Source organism: Talpa europaea (genome assembly GCF_964194135.1).
Source record: "Talpa europaea genome assembly, chromosome: 3".
Lineage (NCBI taxonomy): Eukaryota > Metazoa > Chordata > Mammalia > Eulipotyphla > Talpidae > Talpa > Talpa europaea.
The window spans coordinates 50,540,779-50,564,219 of record NC_140069.1 but is presented as its reverse complement, the minus strand read 5'-3'; the positions used below and the strand labels follow the sequence as shown (position 1 = coordinate 50,564,219).

The window sequence follows — 23,441 nt, the reverse complement described above, 5'->3', positions numbered from 1 at the left end:
TAAACAATTCATCAGTATCATGATACATATTTTTATGAAGAAATTTAGCTAATATTCATTCAAAACTATCTACTGCCACCAAGAGGTTGTCTGGAGAGCACCAGAGATTCCTTGAGTGAAACTAGAACCACATTCTTTCCAGTTTTCTTTTCAGAATGAAGGAATGATAATGGTATTTTCTAATGGTTTCTTGAGTTCCTTTAAGGATTTATCCTTTAAGAGCTTAGAGAGAATCATAATCTTGATTAACGCTGTCTTCTTGGCAAAATGATCTGCTAGAGTATTTCCATAAATTTCCATATACTTTTTTTTGAAGATTTATTTATTCATATATACAAGAACTGGGGTACAGGCCAGATGTGCAGGAGAGTGAGAGGATTCACCAGAGACAGAGCAGAGAACAGAACAGGAAGACAGACTGAAATACACTGCGGAGGGGAGCAGGAGCGGTCTGCCATGCCTCAGAGGACATGAGAGGTCTGCCATGCCATGTGGGTATCGCCCCTGCCTGCTAGGATCGAACCCATTCTGCAGGGAGGCCCCATATACTTTTTTCCCCCTTGAATACAACTTGTATAATAGTTACTCTTTATAAGTAGGAATTCATGTAAAGTGTCTTAAGCATCTTGTTCATTTCTATAGGCAGTGATCTGTAGCAGACTTGAAAAATAAACACTTTGTTTTCAAAGCATCCCAAAGTTACATTAAAAAAAAAGCATATTCTATGGGTTTTGACTAGTTGACAAGCTGCGGTAAGTGCAATATTTCTGCTTATTGGTGCTCGTTTTAAGTCAGGCAGAGCATTGTATTGTAAATTTAAGTCCAGATTGTTGATAACATTTTGTTTCACATTCAAGTTTTGAAGTATGATCTATCAAACAAATAAAATTTAAGGTAGTAAGAGTTTTTGTTGTTGTTTTTCTTGGAGAAAAACTAAATGAGCTACAATAAGTTCTCTAACAGAAGTAAGAAGACCATGAGGTGCTTGTCTTCTGCAGAATCACGAGTGGCATACCAGGATATTGTAGTGGTGAATAATAATGAGAAGGAGGGGCTAACAGAATTTCATAAGAGGTTAATTTGTAAACTGAAAAGTTTCGTGTTCTCCAGAAGCATAATGTTTATGTTGCATGAAGGAATCATTAACAGGGGAGCCTGTAACTACTACCAAACTCATAGTTCTTTATCTTTGAAAAAGAATCCAACCAAGAGGCATAGGGCAAGCAACCAGAAGTTTAAACTTATTCTTGAGCACAAGGGAGGCAGGGCTGGAAAAGAAAATCTCTAACCTCTTTCCCTGAAGAGAGCCAGGAAAGGGTTTTGAAGAGTTTGTCTTTCAGAGTGAGATAGAGAGGAGCAGCATCATAGCATGTTTTTGAACGAGAGTACACTGGGGCATGCACAAAACAGTTCCATGTACTTCATACATCACATATCTCACTAGCATCTTAAGTATCCCCCCAGGGGTGTGCATTTTAGCATGCTAATGAGATATTGGTCTCTCTAGATCAGATTCTTTCATCACTTGCTCATGTGGAGGCCATGGCTATACCACTTCTAGGAAATTGTGAAATGATCATTTGTCAGGATATGCCATCTTTTTCTCAATTTATGGCGCCTTTATTCAGTTTGGTGAGATATATCAAATAGGATGTTACAACAAGATGTTAGGCAGTGATCTGTAGCTTGTGATTTGGTCCACCTGTTTAAACAGGATGTTGGGCAACTGTTTCCTGCAAGCTCACAATTTAATTCAGCTAAGCTATCTCATAACTAGTTCAACAGAAGCACAAAGATTTGAAGTGATTATTGCCCTAAAACAAGGGGAATAAGTCTTAGTAATCAGGTCAAGACAATGAGGTTTTTGGGGTTTTTTTTTTTTAAGATTTATTTATTTTTTTATACAAGAACCAGGGTACAGGCCAAATGCATGGGAAGGTGAGAAGATTCACCAGAGACAGAGCAGGAAGCAGATCCCGCAGACTGACGAAACACACTGCTGAGGGGAGCAGTGGGCGCAACAGGAGAGGTCTGCCCGCGCCATGTGGGACCCTCGCTGGTTGGCAGGGATCGAACCGGCGCTGCTGAGGCTGTGGACAGCTTCATAGCACGGCGCTCAACCACCTGAGCCACCAGGGGAGGCCCAAGGAAATGAGGTTTAGATGAATTTGAGTTAAAATAGATCCTAAGGACATGTCTATATTGCTCCTGTAAGACTTGATGAAAGGATTTTTACTTAGTGATATCTATGGAAGGAGTCTATTGACAAGACTTCTACAAGTTATGCAAGGTCTGCTCTTGACTTAGACCCAGAATTGTCACAATCTTAGGGAAACTTGAAACGTCTTGTTTGCAATATACAGTTAAATCTAGAAACCCTCTGATTTGTTTTGTGAGGGGTGTCAAAGATGTTTGGAATTTCTAACAGGAGAGAGGTTATCACCTTTTTTTTTTTTTTTTAATCTAGGTTATCACCTCAATAATGTTTTATGTTTTAGCAAAATTATACCTTACCTTTTGAAATATTATGTCCCTCTTTTGCTTAGACTGGGAGAGAAAGTAATTGAATCTTTTTTTAATGATTCATTTTCTCTGAATGAAACAAGAGATAATATACATATTATATGATTATGTGAGGGTTATGTTAAAAGGGTAACATATCTTTCAAAACTTAAGACCTCGGATAGAAGGTGCTTTCAGTGAACACTGGGCATAACTATCCAATATACTATTGTTCTCCCCAGGTGAATACAAAAAAGAATATTTTAGAGTGAAGAAGAGCTTCATAAAAGTCTGGTGGGAGTTTGTTGATGGAGAAACTGAAGATGGACTAATTAGAAGTGAAATATCTAATGTAATTTAATGTAGAAGCCAATTTATGTTTCTCTGGATAGTTGTTCCTACATTGGAAGCAAAGGCAAAAAATAGGGAAGCCTGTAGTCATTGAGCCAGCTCTGACCATTTGAGCCAATTGCTGCAGAGATTGTGATTTGGTTTCCCTGAATGGTTAAAGTACAGGTTGTATATAAATGTTCTGTAGTCAAATACTGTCTGCCTGTTGTCCAAACTGATTAAATCTTTCACCATTTTGCTCCTGTAAGTCTCCTCATACATTTGCTTCTAATTATGTCTAGAAATGATTTGAGAAATAATTGCTGTATGAGGTCAGAATTTTGCAAAGTACAAATAGGTTTTGCTAAGTACTACTGGCAGATACCTGAAAACATGAACTTTTCTCCTTTAATTTATTCGAGTTAATTTTTTCTCTCCAATTGCTTATGTTGTTACAGAGGACCTTGATGATTTAAGAATGGAGGGAGTAACTACCTTGGTACCTTCCGGGAGCAAATTTAACCAAAGTCGTGCTACTTACCCTGCTGAACCTCAGGCCAAGGTCACACTGAACATCTGCTCAAGGTGTGCCAGGTAAAACAAATAATTGGTTGGTGTTACCAAAATTGGTTAATCATGATTTTTATTTTTATTTTTAAAGATTTATTTATTTATGCATACAAGAGCTGGGGCACAGGCCAGAGATGTAGGGGGTGAGAGAATTTGCCAGAGACAGAGCGGGGAACAGAACAGGCAGACTGTCAGAAATACACTGCTGAGGGGAGCAGCAGGCACCACAGGAGAGGTCTACTGCACCATGTGGGTAGCTCCCTGGCTGGCCAGGGATCGAACTCATGCTGCAGAGGCTGTGGATTGCTTCATAGTGTGGTGCTTAACCACTTGCGCCACCAGGGAGGCCCCTAATCATGGTTTTCAAAATAAGATTTTAATGCAAAGGGCATACTGATCTTTGTTAAGAAAATCTTTTTCTTCTGGTTAATCTTTTGTGCTAACATTGGCAATGCCCAGTTCTACATTTTATCCTTCTGCCCAATACCACTCAGACCAACAATGAATCAAAGAGTTCAAATTGTCTTCACTTCACAGTTTGAAACTACTTTAAGTCTTGCTGTCTCTGAATTTCATTTGCTGACTGCCCTTCTGTTCCCTTTCAAAGGAAGACACAAGGGGCTCTAAAAAGTTCAAAGCCACTTTTAAAGTACCTGCATAAAGGATAAGTTTGCTCAGGTATAGTTTAAAATCTGATATTATTGGCTTCTTAACCTGCTCCTGATCCTAGTCACCTCCTGGAAAGAATTTAATCAGTTTGACACTTTTCAAATTTGGCAGCTGGAAGCTATCTGCATATACTTTATACAGCCAAAGAAGTAGTTTTAAGTTACTGCCAAGTCAGCCCCCACTGCTAGTCTAGCAGAAACTCACCAAATAGCTAGAATGCATTCTTTTGTAGGAACTAAATCTCATTTGCAAAGAGGTTTTTAAGCCAGTTTAAATGATAAAACAAGCCTTCTAACCCTTATGTAAATGGTGCAGATTAGTAAGAACAATATATTGGCTGGCCAGTTTTATCTCCGTTTCTTTATGTCTAGCTGTTCTATTGTACTGTTTTAAGAGGGGATTAACTGCTTGGAAATAGGGTGGGGTTTGGTTAAGTATAGAAAAATCAAATCAGATTTTTGTTGCTTTTTCTGTTTTATTTTAGCCCTTTGGAATTTATTTTGCCATAGTCTTAGAAAAATAGAAGGGATACCTCTTTGAAAAATAAGGAGTATTATTTGAGACCATTAAGAAAAATGATACAGCAGAGTGAAAATAGGAACATTGTTTCAGACAAGTAATATTTGGGTGAATTGATTAGAGCTATGAAGAAAACTTCTAATATTTATGTGATTCTGGGTGTAAAAGGTCAAATATATAATTGTTTGGCATTAAAATTATATATGGTAATATTTGTACATTCACAGTTTGACTGGAGAAGGATTGGTGTTTGATCCTTGCTATCATTAGTAGAAGACGTGTTTTTCAAAAGGGAAAAAACTATGAAAAAATGGTATATTTTATTAAATTATTGAGTATTTGAATTGGGAAAAGATCAAACATATGCATTAACCTAAATTGTCTACCATTCAGTTCCCAATGAAAGAGTTAGATTGGAAATTGAAATCAACCTTCATTTAAGGTGACTCCTTAGTTGAATTTGTTGAAGAGATATTCAATTGAATAATAATCAGTTGTGTTGCTTGCATTTTCACTATATACCACATGCTAGTAAAGTACATAAAATACATAGACTGATTTAACTCTCAAATAATACGAGGAGTCAACTAGTATTATTATCTTCATTTTATAAATAGAGGAATGAGTTAAATAATGAATCCATAGTAACATAGCCAGTAGATGACATACCACAGTTTAAACCCAGGTCATATACCTTAACAATCTGCCATTTTGATTTACTTCTAAGTATCAGACTGTTTTCTAACAACTACGATGAGGTCTAAAATAAAAGAATAACTAAAAGAAAGAAAAAATCAAAATCAATAAGCAACTATGAACCAGAGACACACTATGGGGGGCGGGGGGAAGGAAGGTTGGGGTCAAAATAAGGGGGGTGCAATTGTATGGGGAATATAAAAATAAAAAAATTTTAAAAATTTAAAAAATAGATGGCAACAATGGGATGAAAGGTATATAGGTATTTTATGTCATGGGAGTTCATGACTGTTTTGATGGAGAATAAAGCTATGTTGTACTTTCAAAACAAAATAGAAATACAGTGATTTCGTGGAATTGTGCTAAACAGTGTGGAAAAAGATATAGTTCTCTGTTGTTTTTAGAGCAGCTGCGAAGAAAAAAACCTAATCAGTTGTCAAGAAACGTGAGAAATCTGGGATTTTGCCCTATTTGCTACCTAGCATGTTATTCTGTCACTGTTTTATTGATTTCAGAAGACACAAAATTCTTGGGTTGGAGACCAAAAACTTAATACAACAATAATAGAGTATTATCATTTTTACTGTTTCAATGAGTCACAGTATTCACAGTAATGCAAATTGGGCAGTAGGTTGCAGAACATAAAAGGAACCCTGAATTTAGGAAATCCGTAAGTAATTTATGGTGAGAAGTGAGCATGTATCACCATTGTTCTGGAGAGAAACTCCATCTCTGTATTCTAGGGCTGTTTGTGTACAGATTGTCTGAAACAATACAGTCAGTACTCTTGCTCACAATATATATAGAAACATCAAAGACTCATGGAGAATTGTCTCCCAGTAAACTTAAGGTTGACCACTTTTGTAATTCATTGATGTAGTTATCAGTTTTCTACAATTAATTTTCAGATATCAAGTTTTGTTGCTGAATCATCGCTTTTAGTTGAAATTAAGGCTGAGGATTTTTAAGCTTTGGTTAAGTAATTAAGGCAGAAATTATATGCTAGAACTGTGAACAGTATACAGTTGTTTGTGTATCTATATAATTTTTAAATTAACTCTGGATGAGTTATCAACTTTATATAAAGATTGCAGTTTATTTCTATCTTCTCTTAAACTCTGTGAAGGTGATGACTCTGGGCCCACATTCTCAGATGACTACCCAGTAGCAGCATTCATCTAGCAATTCTTAGACCTAATAGTTGTGCTCTAATTCACCTCAGTTTGTCTGTCCAACTTCATTCATTTACACTACCTGTCTGAAATCTGTAGACTTTTGAACTGCTAGTTTTTAAAAATGATAGAACTCCAAGGATAAACAATGGTTCAGGACAGAAGGAATCCAGAAAACTGGCCAGGCCACTGGGAGATGAATCTGGTGCCAAGAGACAGATTCTTCTGTCTCAGAGTGTCAGGTTATAAGCAGGAGTTTAAGGTAGGCACACTGAGGTCTTAGTGTGACTAGGCAATCCTCCGAACACAGAGTGGGATGATTAGAAACTCTGTGCTGCAAGCTAGACCAACATGGTAAAATTTACACATTTCCATTATTCTATTTGTGGGCACTGGTAATCAGTCTGGAAGAGACACATGGAGGTAATGTGGACTTCACAGAGGATACCCAGCCACTGGATTTTCATCTGGGATCAAGACTTAATTCCTAATCTCACTGGATTGGAAAATGTATGGTGCTAACAGATAACATTTAAGATAATTAATGGGAAGTTATATTACTATCTGCTAACATCTTCTTTGGCTATACAACAAAGATAAAATGGGAGATGCCCTCTTTGAAATCAAACAAAAGAATCTAACTTTCATATTTTAAGTTACCTAGTCTGTCATCTTAGAAAAAATTATGCAAATATTCAGAAAATCGGTTGCCTCATCTGAAATGAAGTTTTAATAATCCTGGATATAATTTCTAAGGATGTTTGGGAGGCAAGATGGAATAATATATGCAAAATTCTCATAGTACAGAGCTGTTATCGTTCTCATTGGATTATGTAAGAAGTTCAAAATATTTGGAAGGATTTCTCTCCACATCTTTCTGAAAGGCCTACATTAAAGTGTTCAGGTATTGAAGGAAAAAGACTCAATATAGAGTCAGGGAGACTCAAGTGAGGTTCAGAATTTCTGTAATGTATCTGTTAATGGTCAAATTAGTATAAGAAGTGGGGTCTCCTCTTTAGGAGTCATTTTCTTTTCTCTCTTTTTCAAACACTGCACCCACCTGAGCTACTTATAGGGTCACAGTGTCTAAATATGCATTTGTATATGCTGTGTCCCAGAATAATATTGTTCTTAGCAAGGTAAGAACATACTATCAAAGACCACAGCTAATGAGAACTTTCTCATTCAGAAGCTGATTGGAAGACAGCAATGAGTGTCAGGCACAGGGGAAAATTCCCTACCCTGCCATGTTCTTCTGCAACAAGATGAAAAAACAATTAAACTCAGACAGATTAGTAAAAGAAAAAAAAAATCTAAATGTAAATATATATGCATGGCAAATGTATATAGGTATAAATTCTACAGTAAATGGGACAAACTGGGAGTTTATATTCTGAACTAACTGGCCTGAGGTGTTAAGGAGAAATAGGTCACATATGATAAGGAGATGATTTTATATGACAAAACTTTGCCTCTACATGTTTAATCTGCCTTAAGATAGGTTTCTCCATAAAAAAACTTAATTCTGGAGTGTTCCTAAATTCAAGTAATCTACATTCTCTAAGTTCATTGTAACAGTGTCTCCTGTGGCTTATAGGTCTCTATGACCTTAGTGCCACAAACCAAGGTGATATGTATTGGAAAAGTCCTACTCTGGACATTGGAAAAAAACTATCTGAACCTTTTTATGGGAGCCCAATTCCACATCTGGCTCTGAGAAGCATTCTCTGAGAATGAGGGATATAAAATGTACATGACCACCGGAGTTACTGCCACTTTTCAAATTAGGAAAAGAGGAATTCTGCCACATTAAATGCTCTGTAAAATTTATGTGCAACAAAGTGATTAAAATATTAAGAATGTAAAAAAAATAATTATTTAGCATAGTTATCAGAAATAAAAAAAATTATAATTTTTCCCATAAATATTTCGCATATTGTCAGAAAAGTGTGAATAGAAGAGAGCTTGCATTTTCAAGTTGGAAATTATCTTAGGGTAGTGCTATTCCTATGACTCTTGGCCTTATTCTGTGTGGGCATTGCTGGAATCTGTGATATAAACCAAGAGAGGACAAGTACATCATTTGGCAAGTGAAAATGTTCGGGGAAGTACCATGTTCCCTACTCTACTTACATAGAGCCTTGGAATAGCTACAAGGAACTATGGGTGGAGCTGAGTGTCCAAGTGAAGTTACAGAGCATAGAAGACAGTCAGGCCTGGAGCCTCTCTTGCTCCTGTGGCCAACTTGTACTCTGGTACTGCTGGGAAAGAGATATGTGGAAAGAGACTTGTAGAGACTTGAAAAAGACATGTGGGTGAGAGACATGTGGAGAGGCTGACAATGGCAACTGTTATCCTGATGTATATTACTTTTGTGTTAACTCTTTGAGACCTGCTTCAGAACCACTTTCCTATGCTTCCCTGCCAGAACACCTGTGGCAAGATTTTGGGCCTCAGCAATCCAGGTTAGGGCCTACCCTGTTTGGCTGGGCATTTATCCATAAGAGGATGGGTAAGTTTTGGTGTTTTTTATTGGAATTAGTAATATCCTTTTCCCTCTCTATCCATATTAATTATATTGAAGATCTTTTACACTGAGTGTATGCTCCCTTTATGTGGCAAATGGCAGGAGGTGTTAGAACATGTACCCTGTTTGTTTGGGGTCCCTGGGTACCCCTAATTTGTGTGGTAAAAAGAAAGGCACATATTTAATAGAAAGCTGGCCCTCGAACTATATTAACAGTCTAATCAGTATATCTCCTCCTTCCTTCCCCATCTCAGGTCATGAGGAAAAGAGGCCATTATAAAATGACAATTTTAAGTAAATAAAGAATTTTTGTGTAGGATTTAGTAGTGTCCTTATCTTAGGTGATTTTAAATATTAGACTTTTAATGTAGTCATTGACTGTTTTGGATTGACTTAGAAATTCCACCAGTATGGCTAGAACTCTTGAATATTATAGACAAAATAAGTTTCATTTGTTACCTAGAAATCTTACTAAGTCTTATAAGTGTTTTTAGGTTAATAATGCAAAGTATCAGTAATTATCAGGAAAACTTTTGTGGTTTTAAAAATAATAGTTTCAAAATTGTGACTTTAAAATTAAATTTCTCTACTGAATACTGTTTTAAGATAACAGTTAAAATACTAATAATAAAGAGACAAATGCTGATCCCAAGGTACCAAATTACTATTTCAGTGAAGTTTATAAGCAATTTTTTGGAAAGACCACCCATTAATCCTACCAACCCACTGCTATTCTTAGGAATTAAATCTTGTTTTTGTGGACTCCTGCCAGGGCATTCCGGGTGGTAAGATGCTATTTGTTTTTGATGGTGCAAGTGTTTGCATTCATTCATGCTTAACATCAATAGTGCACAAAATAAAAGGAGCTGAAAGCCACTTTAAAAGAAATTGGATTATAGAGAACATACAGTGACACTGGCTAGAAACTATGGCATGAGAATACTAGGGAAAATTTGTTTCCAAATGCCTGCTGATTTTCAGCTGATTTGACTCTTGTCATTGCATTGAAAGTTGCTCCTCATTTCTCTTAAATATCACGACATTAAAATACTGAGTTTACTTGTATGTTGACTTGATAAAGCAGAAGTAATCATCACTGCTGAGAACAGCTGAAGAAAAGATGAATGTCATACCCTGCAAATGTCAACTAATTTCAAATAGTCTATATTAGGATTTACTAGTTGATAAGAAAAACCTACATAATTAAACATACATTATATTCTATTTACTTTTTTTTTTGTCCTAACTTCTTGTAAGTTTTAAAACCAGCATGTTCTTATTGGAAGGAAAAGTGGGCAAAACTGACATCAAGGACAATGGATTAACAAAAAGGACTGCTATCACATGTTTCAAGTTAGAAATTTTTCATAAAATTAACTTCTGATGTCTAAAGAGTTAAAATATACCATTTGAGACATGAATACTCAACTGTTTCAAGTAACAGAAACATTTAATTTGAATCAAAATTCATTTACGGAGGATATAATCTATGTCAAACTCTTTGGTAAACTCCAGAAATAAAAATTAACTCTCTGACCATTAAGAAGTTATGACAAACTGGAAACAGATATGAAACAAATTAGAGCCATCCAAAATGATAAATGGTGATAATAATGTGGAAAAAAAACAAACAAACATGGTAAAATAGCTGGATTATGCCAGATGTGATTAATTGCAATTATATGGGATTGTTGCTTTGGGAAAAATTCCACACCTTTGCAGATATTGATATATGACTTTCTTTGTTCATTCAAGAGCTGTATGAAGAAAGAAATGAGAACAACAAATACCAGTTGGAAGCTAAGGACCACTTCATCTCAGTTCTTAACACATTAATTTCATAGTTTTTCTCTTATAAATTGATGAAAAATTGTTACCATCCCCACATATTCCAGTAATAGTTTTGTGATTCATAGGAGAAGGAGGCCTTAGATGCATATAGGGGAGTGCACATGTGTGGCGCACACACACACACACACACAATCTAAAAAGCTATTGTTATGTGGCAAAGAGCTGGGGCTTTAGAGCAAAAGCTCTGGTTGGAATTGCAGTTTGGCCACTTGATACCTTTGGGAAATCACTTAACTTCTCTAAACCTGAATTTTCCATCTGTAAGAAGGGAGTAATAATTTTTACCCATGAGATTATATTGGAATGAAGTGGCTAGCTGAGTTTCAAGTACAGAATCTACTCTGAAAAAAAAATGTGATTTCAAGATAAAAATAATCATATATTTCAAAAGAAGCTTAATATGCATTTGCAATCTAGGGAAGTCATGCTTGTACTGAGAAAAATAATAGGATTGTTAAATTGAAGGTCAATAGAAAGAAAGGTCATGAGAGTGTAGGGAGTGAAATATTAAATGTAGTTTTTATTGATTTGTAAGTACATAAAATATTTTGAGATATAGGGGTTTATTTTCTCATCATTTCTTCCCCTTTGAATGTACTAATTTATATATATAACTATCTATCTATCTAATATATCAATCAATCATCCATCCATCCTGTAAACCCTTCCCCAAGATTGTGATAGAAGTAACCCTTGAAGAAAATAGATAGTCTGAGAGTCAGGAAAGGATGACCTGCCTAGTCATATTTGCGAAGCAGCAGCAACCTAGAATAGTGGCAAAAGCTATGAATTCTACAGTCAGGAGTACTAGTTTATTAGCTTTTCAATTCATACCAGTTGGTGCATGTTATTTTCTTTTTTTTGTATCTCCACTTAGTAATACCTCCTAGTAGAGTTGAGGAGCCTACAAAAAAAAAGTAGGGCAGGGCAATTTGAAGAACCAAGAGCCTTCTTTCCTCCCCAAATCAACAACCGACCTGTCTCTCCCACAGGGCTTCATCAAGAAAAATACACTTTGTTCTAGTTATGCTCAGTTTCCCAAGAGATCAAGTGTCCAGCATGGACACTTCAAATTTAAGGAGTAAGAGATAGAAGAAGACATTCAAATGTTGACAACAAATCATTGCAGAGCACAATAACATTTATTCTGAAACCTCTGCTTAGCCTGCTCAAGTACTCTGTTGTTTGTGTCAATATATAGGTATTTACCTGAAATTCTTCAATTTTTCATAGTCTTTCAAATTTGTATACTTATCACCTAATTTTTTAGTGGTGGTTTTTGAACTTGTGTTTATCCCTCAACAATATATCCTTGATGTCTTGAATTGGTCAGGGAAAGTAAGCAACCTGCTAACCTTAGGTGCAAAAGGAATATTTGCTTTATATAAATAATGTATAATTTATTTAGACTAGATACTAGATCCTTACCAGATATTTGGTTAGCAAATATTTTCTCCCATTAATTTTTTTTAAAGATTTATTTATTTATGCATACAAGAACTGGGGTACAGGCCAGAGGTCGGGGGTAAGAGGATTCACCTGAGACAGAGTGGGGAACAGAACAGGCAGACTGACTGAAATACACTGCTGAGGGGAGCATCGGGCAAGCCAGAAAAGGCCTGCTGTGCCATGTGGGTTTCTCCCTGGCCGGGGATCAAACTTGTGCTGCAATGGCTGCAGTTAGCTTCATAGGTTGTGTCTTAACCTCTTGTGCCACCAGGGAGGCCCTCACAATAATTTTTTAATGGCATACATTGCAACCCAATTTCGATTGAGTTCAATTTACCTATTTTTTTGTTGTCACATAAGCATTTGGTGTCCTATTTAAGAAATAATTGTCTAAATTAAGGTTATGATGATTTCTGCCTCTTCCCCCACCCCGCCCCGCAAGTTATAGTTTTACATTTAGATATATCTTGCATTTTAAGTTAATTTTTATGTATGGCATGCACTAGAGATCCAATTTCATTTTTTTGCATGTGGAAATCCAGTTGTCTCAGCACCATTTGTTGAAAAGATTATTTCTTCCATATGAATTGTCTTGACACCCTTTTCAAAACCACATTAATTGTAAACGTCTTCCTTATTTCTGATGTAACATTTTTTCAGCCTTATTTTATACCTTCTGGCATTAGATTTGGAATCAGCCATTTCTCTAAGGATCTCTTCTTTCAGCAGAAAATTTGTGTAGAATCTAGAATCTGCTTGCTAGGATATATTGTGGGAGTGACATTGTCTTTTGGCCATTTTAGTAAAAATGGTTAAGCAAAAATGTACTTTATTGAGTAAATATGTTTATATGGTGTGAATTCTTATTGGTATTTCTAATCCTATGGGAAAAGTATAGTATTCTAATTTAAATTCTTGGCTCTATAATTGAAATCTTTCAAACTAAAAAATCTTTCTAAAAAAAATACAGTTATCTACTTGCTATTGTAAATCAAGAAGTAGATTTATAATTTAAAATAGATCATAGATAACATATAGGTGTCCCGAAATTTTTAGTGTAATTTTACATAATGAAAGCTTAACATTGCACCAAGTAAAAGTTATGCAAACAAACTACTGAAGTAATTTCAGAAATTCTTTGTCATTCCTGTTGTTTTTAGATTACATTGATTACAACAAATATTTGTGATAAAGTGTTTTATATTGATATCAGACTATATAGAGTTAATTATTTTCTTATTCCTACTCTGTGTGGTAATGTATTGATGAATAGTTGGGAAGTAGTTGACTGTTATTTCAGTTGACTTAATTTTAGACCCTTGCTTAACATTGTGAAATGCTAAAATATTTCAGCTTTTAGCTACTAGACATGTCTTGGAGGACATTGTTAACTACTATATAAGCAAAGCATCTGAATTTAAAATAAGATGGAAAAAACACTCTAAAATTATATAACGGGCCTCCCTGGTGGTGCAAGGAGTTAAGACACAACCTATGAGGCTGTCCACAGCCACTGCATCACAAGTTCGATTCCCAGCCAGGGAGATATACCTGCATGGCGCAGCAGACCTCTCCTGACTTGCCCATTGCTCCCCTCAGCAGTGTATTTCAGACAATCTGCCTATTCTGTACCCCACTCTCTCTGGTGAATCCTCTTACCCCCCATACTTCTGGCCTGTACCCCAGTTCTTGTATGCATAAATAAATAAATCTTTTTAAAAATTATGTAACAAGGTTTTGTTTTTCACCACCACTCATTCCATTCAAAATGTTTTCATATATATACACACAAGATTTACATATAATTTTTGTCTAAATAAAAAATTCTTTTTCTTATTTAACTTCTCATAATTTACAATCATATCTTCAAGCAAGTACTGCTTTTAATTTTACTAAATCCTGATGTGCTTTTCAAAATTTACAATTTTACTTCTTTTGATCCATATATCCACCTTCTATTATATAATTATTTTATTTTTTATTTATTGTGTAGAATAACTGGGACCAGATTCTGGGGAGGATGATGGTGAGTGGATTCACCAGAGACAGAGTGGGGGGCAGAACAGGTGAATTTACTGAAATACACAAGGGGAGCATCAGGTGAGACAGGAGGGGTCTGCTGCACCATATGTGGGTTAGCTCTCTGGCTGGGGATTGAACTCAGGCCATAGTGGTGATAGCTCAGAGAGACTTAACTCCTAGGCAACTAAGGAGCCCCACCCTCATACCTTCTATTATAAACAAATCTATCTATTTAGCTATCTATCATCTAATAGATAAATGCAAAAGATTCTTCCAATTTTCTTTCCCAGTGTACATCAGAGTCTCTTGCATAGTAAGGTGAGATAATACTTGTTTTCTGTATAATTTTTATATTTTTATAAGAGTAGCAAGAACAATGTTTAAATACACTGAAGCACTTGAACTTTTGCCTAAAATTCTTTGGGCTTGTAGGTCAAAAATCACATTTTGCTTTGTAAAGTAAATATAAATTCAAGTATCTTAATTCTATTTAAGAATGCTTGTAATATTATATATTATATAACTTGGATACATAAACTAGAATACAAATAGATTTCAAATAGATTTTTAGATTAGTAGAAAATATGTCAACTGTGGTACCTGTGACTTGAAGTTACACCATTAATTAATACTTCAGTATCCATGCACACAAATAGTCATGAAAAATGATGAATGCTATCATCAGCTAAATATGCCAGTAAGGGCCTCCCTGGTGGCGCAGCGGTTGAGCGCTGGGTTGCGAAACTGCCTGCAGCCTCTGCGGCACCGGTTCAATCCCCGGCTGCTCCCCGGCCACCGGAGGAGGGTCCCACATGGCGCGCAGACCTCTCCTGCCGCCCGCTGCTCCCCTCAGCAGTGTACTTCGGTCCTTCTGCCTGCTCTGCTCCCCGCTCTGGCTCTGGTGAATTCTCTCGCCCTCCCGTGCTTCTGACTGTACCCAGTGCTGGTATATATATATATATATAAATAAATAAATCTTTAATTAAAAAAAAAAATATGCCAGTAAAAGTAAGATTTCCTGGGAGGAACTAGTCATAGAGATAGTATAAAAACAACTGTGGGTATCGTTAATATGCCCTCTTAAGTAATTACTTTTATTATTTATTTTTAAGAAAAATAGCTTAGTTACGCTAATCATGATTCTACAGGTTATAAGAACCAGAAACTTTGGAGGAATTTAGTCTAGCTAATGGAGGTTTAAGATAGGCTGTTTGGGAAGAAATAACTAAATAGTTCAGTCCACTGACACATTGTTTATAATGATTTGTGATGCACTAGCTGCTTAATGTTGGGACCCAAAAGGCCACCATCCTCCTCTCTTGGCTCCTGAATATCAGCTTCTATGCCTAGGTCCTCTGCCAATAAATAATTAGGTTTATATGACATCACGACATCGTAAGGATTAGTGCCTTTACAAGAAGAGAGACATACTGAAGAGTCCTGTCTTTGTACATGCACAAAGAAGTGGTCATGAAAGCACATGATGCAAGCCTGGCAGATGAACCCTTGATCTTGGACTATAAAAAATATGCATTAGGGCCTCTCCTGGTGGCGCAACAGTTGAGCGCTGGGCTGTGAGGCTGCCCACAGCCTCTGCAGCGCCAGTTCATTCCCCGGCTGCCTGCGAGGGTCCCACCAAAAACAAAAACAAAAACAAAAACAAAACATTATTTAACCACTTAGATTATGGTATTTTGTTACAGCAACCTGAGCTAAGACATCTACCTTTATAATCATTTCTTTCACTAAATCTAATTTGTAAATTCTCAGAGAGAAATTCACCAGATACTATTTTGTACTAAGTCTGAACTTGAGGAATAAGTGTTGTTTTCTCTACATCATTGTGATATCATAATGACTTTGAGTGATTCCTGGTGTAATCTTCTGGAACCAAGGACTTATGACTACCTTTTACAAAAATGATGGCACTTAGGTTTCAATAGCTTTATTAGTACATTTCCCAGAGCAGGTACTTAAGAGTTTTAAATTTATCACATCCATTTTTTTTAAGACTTCTTTTGTTCAACAGAAATAAAAGTACTGCATTACTTTTTGTTAATTATCTACTCTGTATTGCTATTAGTAGTACAGCTTGAATGTGAGTATACTTTGACTCATCTTCACTGAAAGCACCAGGAATCCACAGTGCGGCATGTCCTGCTGCACTCATGAGCATCTGTTAGCCCGGGAGATTCATATTTCAATACAATTCACAATGTCCATTAGCCATAGAAGTACTCTAAGATGGGGTACAATTGATATTTTAAATCATGCAGACAAAGTTAGAATTAGAGACTTTTCTGATATAGATCTTGGAATATCCCATGTGTTTTTGCAATGGAGAGAATATCTAGAACTTAGAGTGATTAAAAAAAAATCCAATAAAATGATACTCAAGAAACAGACTATGTTGTAAAATTTAATTCTACTGCCATTCACTCAGCCAGGAAAATGTGGATTTAATTTAGTGATGTCATAAGGTTGGGAGAAAAATCATTGCCAAGATGAAATTCACATTTGTATAATGAATAGTCCACTCCCTCAAGTGAGTTAATATAGTGATATTTATGGTATGTCTTAGTAGATCAATTTTGATTTAAAATGCAGATAGAAATAAGAAAGGGAACTTTAAATTGTGTATAAGACAATGAGTGGCAGTGAATATGCCCAATTATCTGGATATTTTAGCAAGGCATCTATTATGAGGAAAGGGAGGACTGTCCTTTAGATCCAATCACTCCATTTTATTACCTTCCTCAAGAGGAATTCCAGAGATAATTACTTGACTCTGTACTCAAGAAACTAGCTTTCATAGAAATAGGCAGAAGAGGGTAAAGTTCCTATCCCCACAGTTCCCTCACCTTCAACTGCAGCTTTCCTTTATTATTGCATAAAGGCAGCTGGATATAAGTATCGCAGCCAAGACCTCCTTCCTATATTTGCTGAAAGCACTGAATATATGATATTGTGCATAGAATCTATGACTGAACATATAATGCCAGTGTTTCCTGCCTTATTCTCTTACTTCGTTTGTACCATTGTCCCCATGCTCCTGACCAGCAATGATATTGGTTTTCTGGCTCTCCCTCTAGCAAGTTAAGTACACTCCAGTCTTGCTCTTCTCTAGCACTTGGTATTACCACTAATAAATATGTACTCCCCTCAGACTTTTGCATGGCCTATTCCTTCATTTCAAATGTTACTTCATCAGAAAGACCTTTGCTAATCCCATCTCCGTAGCTCTCTTGCCTTATCTAATTTTTCCCACCAAAGTTTCATCAGTTGGTATTTCACTACATGCTCCTTCTGTCTCTTCCTGCTAGAAAACAAGCTGCATGAGATTAAGAATTCTGTCTGTTTTGTTCGGTGCTGTAATTGCACCACTGGAATATGAGGTTTGGATCTTCAAAGGGCTCCCACCAGAGTGGAGAGGTTTCACTTACTACTCAAGTCAAGTAAAAATAATCACAATATGATTTTACTAGGGAGAATCCACATTACAGCAATATAAGCATACAATTGACAGTAAAAGAGGGAAGGTTACAAACCACTAAGTTTATGTTTGGGAAATGGATGCAAAGTCTGAAACTTGGTTCACACTGCCAGCTTGTCAGGAGGGGAAAATCTGCTTATCTGGGCAGAGCTGTGTTAGGAGATGACAAAATTTGGAGAAGACTTAGATATGCCATAGAAGACTTGGATATCCCATAGACTTGGATATCCCAGAGGATATCCCATAAGAGGGAGCACACAGTGTCTTAGATTGGTTTATTTCCTCTTCTATATTTATACCTCTTTCAGAAGTATGTTACCAGGGCCACCTGCTAGATTTAAATAGGGGTTGGCCTCCAACAAACTAGGTATATCCGTCTTTGTCTTGTGTATCTGTTTATCAATGACAAGTGGTCACTTTTTAATTGATAACTTGAGTTACTGTATCTTAATTGCCCCCACCTCTTGATCAGTCAGTGTTACTTACAATATCAATATCAATAACAATCATCAAGAACAGTGCATAGAATATTTATAATAATTGAATGATTGAAACAGTTAATAACAAATGCATGAGGCATATTGCTTAATTACTGAAATTAGGAATAATAGTTAATTTTTATTGGGTACATCAAAGCACTTTATAAATATTAACTCATCTAATTTTGATTCATCAGACAAGTTGGGTAATTTATCCAATGTTACATTGCCTATAAGAAGCAGAGCACAAGATTTAACTAGGGAGTCCTGTTCCAGATAGGTGCTCTTTCCTTCTCTACTGCCAACAATAGTTATGTGAGGAGGTAGGTATAGGAGGAGACCTGGAAGGGGAGGTAATGATGTGGCTGTGTGGCATGGAGCTATCATCATTGGCTGAAATTTCCATAATAAGTTATTCTATGGCTTCATCAGCATGATGAACAATTAATGAGAATAAATTCACCAGTTTGCTTGCCTGCTCTGGTCTTAGTTCCCTGCAGGTGTACAATCTAAAGAGATATTGCCTTTTGAGGTAGAATAAAGGGATACTCAGAGCTATCAAACAGTTTAAAACACTTCTAACTTTGTAACTTCTAGTTTACTAGAAGAGAGAGAGATAGCTTTAGAGAGGAATGTGTATATAGAAATCGAGCCACATATTCATCTTCCAATTCACTATGCCAGATAGTCTGTTGGTTAATGTAACTAACTCATCAACAGATTTAAAAAAATCACATGATCATACCAATGAACACAGAAAAGTTGCTTGATAAAATCTAACACCCATTCATTATAAAAACCCTCAGTATACCTGAAATAGAGGGGAACTTCATCAACTTGATAAGGAATTTTATTAACCAACTGTTAGCATCGTACTTAATGTTTAGAAACTTGAAACTTTCATGCTGAGATCAAGTACATGGCAAGGATGTACTTACCACTTTTTTAATTGTTGTACTTTAAGTTCTAGCTAATACAATGAGACAGTGAACGATATATAAATTGGGGGGGGAATAAATAAAATTTTCTTTGTTCACAGCTTACATGATCATCTATGTAGAAAATGAAAAAAATTATAAAAATTCCTAGAACTCATAAGCAATTATAAAAACATTTATTAGTTTCATAAATATCAATAATGAACAAGTAGAACTTGAGATAAAAAATACATATGAAGTACTTAGGAATAAATCTTACAAATATGGTCAAAATCTACCTGAGGAAAACTATAAAACTTTGATGAATAAAATTGAATAACAATTAAATAAATGGAGAGGTATTCCATGTTCATAGATGTAAAGACTCAAGATGTCCATTCTTCTCAACTTGATCTACAGATTCAGTGCAGTGTCAATCAAAATCCCAGAAAGTCATTTTTTGGCCACATAATTAATGAGTCTAAAGTTTATCTGTAGAGGCAAAAGAGCCAGAATCATGAGCACAGTATTGAAGGAGAAAAAACAAAATTGGAGGATTAACACTGCCTAATGTCAAGATTTAACAGAAATCCCAAGGAGTCAAGATAGAGTGACATTAGTGAAAGAATAGTCAAACAGATCAATGGCACAGAGTAGACAGCCTGAATATAGACTCCACACTGAACTTTGGCAAAAGAGCAAAGACAGTATGTTGGGGAAAGTCAGTCTTTTTAACAAACGGCAATGGAAAAAACTGAACATATACATGCAGAAATATAAATCTAGACTCATATCTTATTACCCTTCACAAAATTTAATTCAAAATGGATCACAGGCCTCATTGTGAAATGCAAAACTATAAAATTCCTAGAAGATAGCACAGGAGAAAACCTATAAATAGAACATTGTAAAGAGAATAAGACAAGTCACAGACCAAGAGAAAATATATGCAAAAACACATCCAATATAGAACTTTTATCCAAAATATACAAAGAACTCTTAAATCTCAACAATAAGCAAAAAAAAAAAAACCTTAAAAATAGGTTAAAGACATTAATAGACACCATCCAAGACTATATACAGTGGCTATAAGCAAGTGAAAAGATTTTCCACATCATGTTATTAGGGAAATATAAGTTAAAACAACAATGAAATACAACTCTATGCCCATTAAAATGGTCAAAATCCAACAGTGAACACTAAATGCTGGTGTGGTTGTGGAGTAAGTGGAACTCTTCTTCATAGCTGGCAGAAATGAAAAGCGGTACTACCAACCACTTTAAAACACATTTTGGTGACTTTTTGAAACTAAACATATACTTACCCTATAATCCAGCAATCTTGCACCTTTGTATTTACCCAAATGAGTTGAAGTTGTGCATATGGATGTTAATAGCAGCTTGATTTCTAATTCGTGAAACTTGGAAGTGATGAAGATATCCTTCAATGGGTGAATGGATAAACTGTTTCGTACAGAAAATGGAATATTATTCATCACCACAAACAAATGAACTATCAAGCTATAGAAACACATGGACAAAACTTGTGATTATTACTAAATGAAAAAAACAATCTGAAGAGGCTACATATCATCCCAAATACATGACATTCTGGAATAAACAAAACCTATGGCAACCATAAAAAGATCTGTGGTTGCTGGGGTGACCTGGGCCAAAAGAGTTGAATAGGCAAAACACAGGATTTTTAAAACTGAAAATTCTCTTATAATAGTGATGGATATATATCATTATACTTTTGTCCAAACATGTATCGATGTATCGATGCTGGTTCATCAATTGTAATAACTGTGCAACCCTGGTGAGGAATGTTGAAAATGACATATGCTGTACTTCTGTGGGGGTATATAGGTGTCTCTGTATACAGAAATGTTGATAAATAGAATCAGTTATTGAGCACCTATCTTGTGCAAGTAACCATGGTACTAATTTCAGTCAAAAGAAAAAGTAAGACCTCATCTATCCTACAATCATCTAAGCTGAGTATGATGAACACTACAATGATTAAGATTAAAAAACTGACCAAATATTTAGTGCTCTTGCCCACTTTAATTTATTTATTAGGGAAAGGGATTATATGCCAGTAGCTTAGTCAGTTATCCTAACATGTAAATAGGTGTTTATATTTAAGATAATTTTATAGTTACTGGAGGATTAATGACTGAATAAAAAGAAAACCGTCCAGGGGAAATATTTCTGCTTAGGATGAAGGGAACCGAATTCTCTGTGACGACTGATAGCGTACTTTGAAAGAGAACTCTTACAAATATGAAATCAAATCACCTTCTGATGGCTTTAATTGAACAAAATTAAACCAGAAAAGGAAATGTTATTCCAAAACATTATAATGCTTGCAAAACATAAACTTTATGTGGGAGTTATCTAGTGATAGAAATAATTGGAAATTAGAAGTTCTAGAAAATAAAATACATATGAAATGAGCAAGAAAAACCCCTTTTTATATTTTGTAGTATAAACTTACATAATGGACATTCATTATTTTTCACAAGGGTCAATGTATAGCTACTACATGTAGTCTTAGAGGTGCATTGTTATTTTTTTTTAAATTGAGCAACTATTAAAAATTGCCTTTGATTCTAAATACCAAGTTATCCAACACAGGAGAAATATAAAATTTTCCTCAGCTCAATGGTTCAAGAAAATAGGAGGACTTAGGGAGTTTTTATTGGAAGAGAATAAATAGAGCTAGGCATATTTGAAAGGCAATCCCATGGAAGGAAAAATATACTTATTTTTGTTGCTTCAAAAAGCAGTACTGGCACTAAACTAAAGGACACACAAGCTTTCCTTCAACTTAAGAAAGGACAGTGGGACAACTGAGGTGGTAGAAAAAAATGTAAAGGGCTGACTGTTAGCATGTATGAAAGCTCTGTTGCTTGAAATCATCAAGCAGATGCTAAATAATTATGCAGTGAAGACTATATTATGTTAAGAGATTTGGCAAAATGATCTCATGACTTCTAAAAGGACTCTCCACCATACTTTTTGGCACAGTCGATATTAAAACTGAAAGAATATCTTGATGGGTCTGACCTAGTCACATGAACCTTTAAAATTAAAGAGATTTATCTTGTTGAAGACAGAAGAAGAAGACATGGAAGAATTCTTGCTATTGCTGCTTTCATAGATGGGATGTTCTCTAAAATGGGATGCATGCAGAACTGAGAGCAGTGAATAACCTGGTTGATAGCCAACAAGGAAAGAGGTCCTCAGATCAACGCCATGAGGAACTGAATTCAGTCAACTCCACAAGTTTGGAAGTGGATTCTTCCTCAGATACTACAGATAACAGGATCATCCAGTCAACGTTATGTCTTTTGACTTGTGAGAATCTGCACAGAAAGCTTAGCCTAGTTTGTCTGGACTTATAAAACCATGAGACAATAAGTGGGTTGTCATTAATTTGTGTTAATTTATGATGTAAACTAATACAATAATCTATGCTGAATAACCCTTTCAAATCTAAAATTTAGTAATTTTATCCCTTACAAAAAAACAAAACAAAAATTATATAACGTAATCATGTGTTTTTATGCCCTAGTCTATTCCAAAAGGAAAGATATTTCATGAGAAGGTTATTGACATGCAGTATATAAATTCCATGAGATTTAAAAAAAAACAGGAATGATTAGGAAAACAATAATGTTGAACATGATAGTAGATGCTTCTACAACTAATAATTTTTAAGTGTTTGTAGTGATATTTGTTGTACTTGAAAGTGCGTAAATTCACATTGAAAACTTAATCCTCAAAGTGATGGTATTAGGATGTTGGGACTTGGGGAAGTGAGACCCCAGAGCCATCTTTTGTCCCTTCCATCATAAGAGGACACAGAAAGAAGGTACCAGCTCTGAACCAGGAAGATTGCTTTTATCAGTTAGTGACTGTGCTGTCACCCTTCAGCCTCCAGAACTGTGAGAAATATGTTTTTGTTCCTCTAAGCCTCTCCATCAGTGGTATCATGTTACAGGAACCTGAAAAGACTAAGTCTCTTCTATTCACCAGTGATCTATAAATAAAGCCCTGAGGTGAACTTGAATTGATACATGTATCACTTGCTGAATTAGTTTTTCCAGTCCAACCACTTGGGCACCTTAGGTATCAATGGGGTCTATTAGAGTTCCAAGGAATAGATGCAAACTGTTAATCGGAATGATGGAGGTTTACTTCAGGGGACTTACCATCTAGGACATTGTCACGTTAGAAA

General features: G+C 35.7%; 1 protein-coding gene across 1 annotated transcript in view; it reads left to right on the top strand.

Annotated features, from left to right (window-relative positions):
- Positions 1–23,441, top strand: part of LOC311168025 (uncharacterized protein C8orf34 homolog) — a gene marked incomplete at both ends in the record, with an annotated part of 338,634 nt that overhangs the window by 208,220 nt on the left and 106,973 nt on the right. Inside the window, 1 exon segment of the mRNA XM_084229301.1 lies at positions 3,291–3,426. Within this exon segment, the coding sequence (XP_084085427.1) occupies positions 3,291–3,426 (136 nt within the window).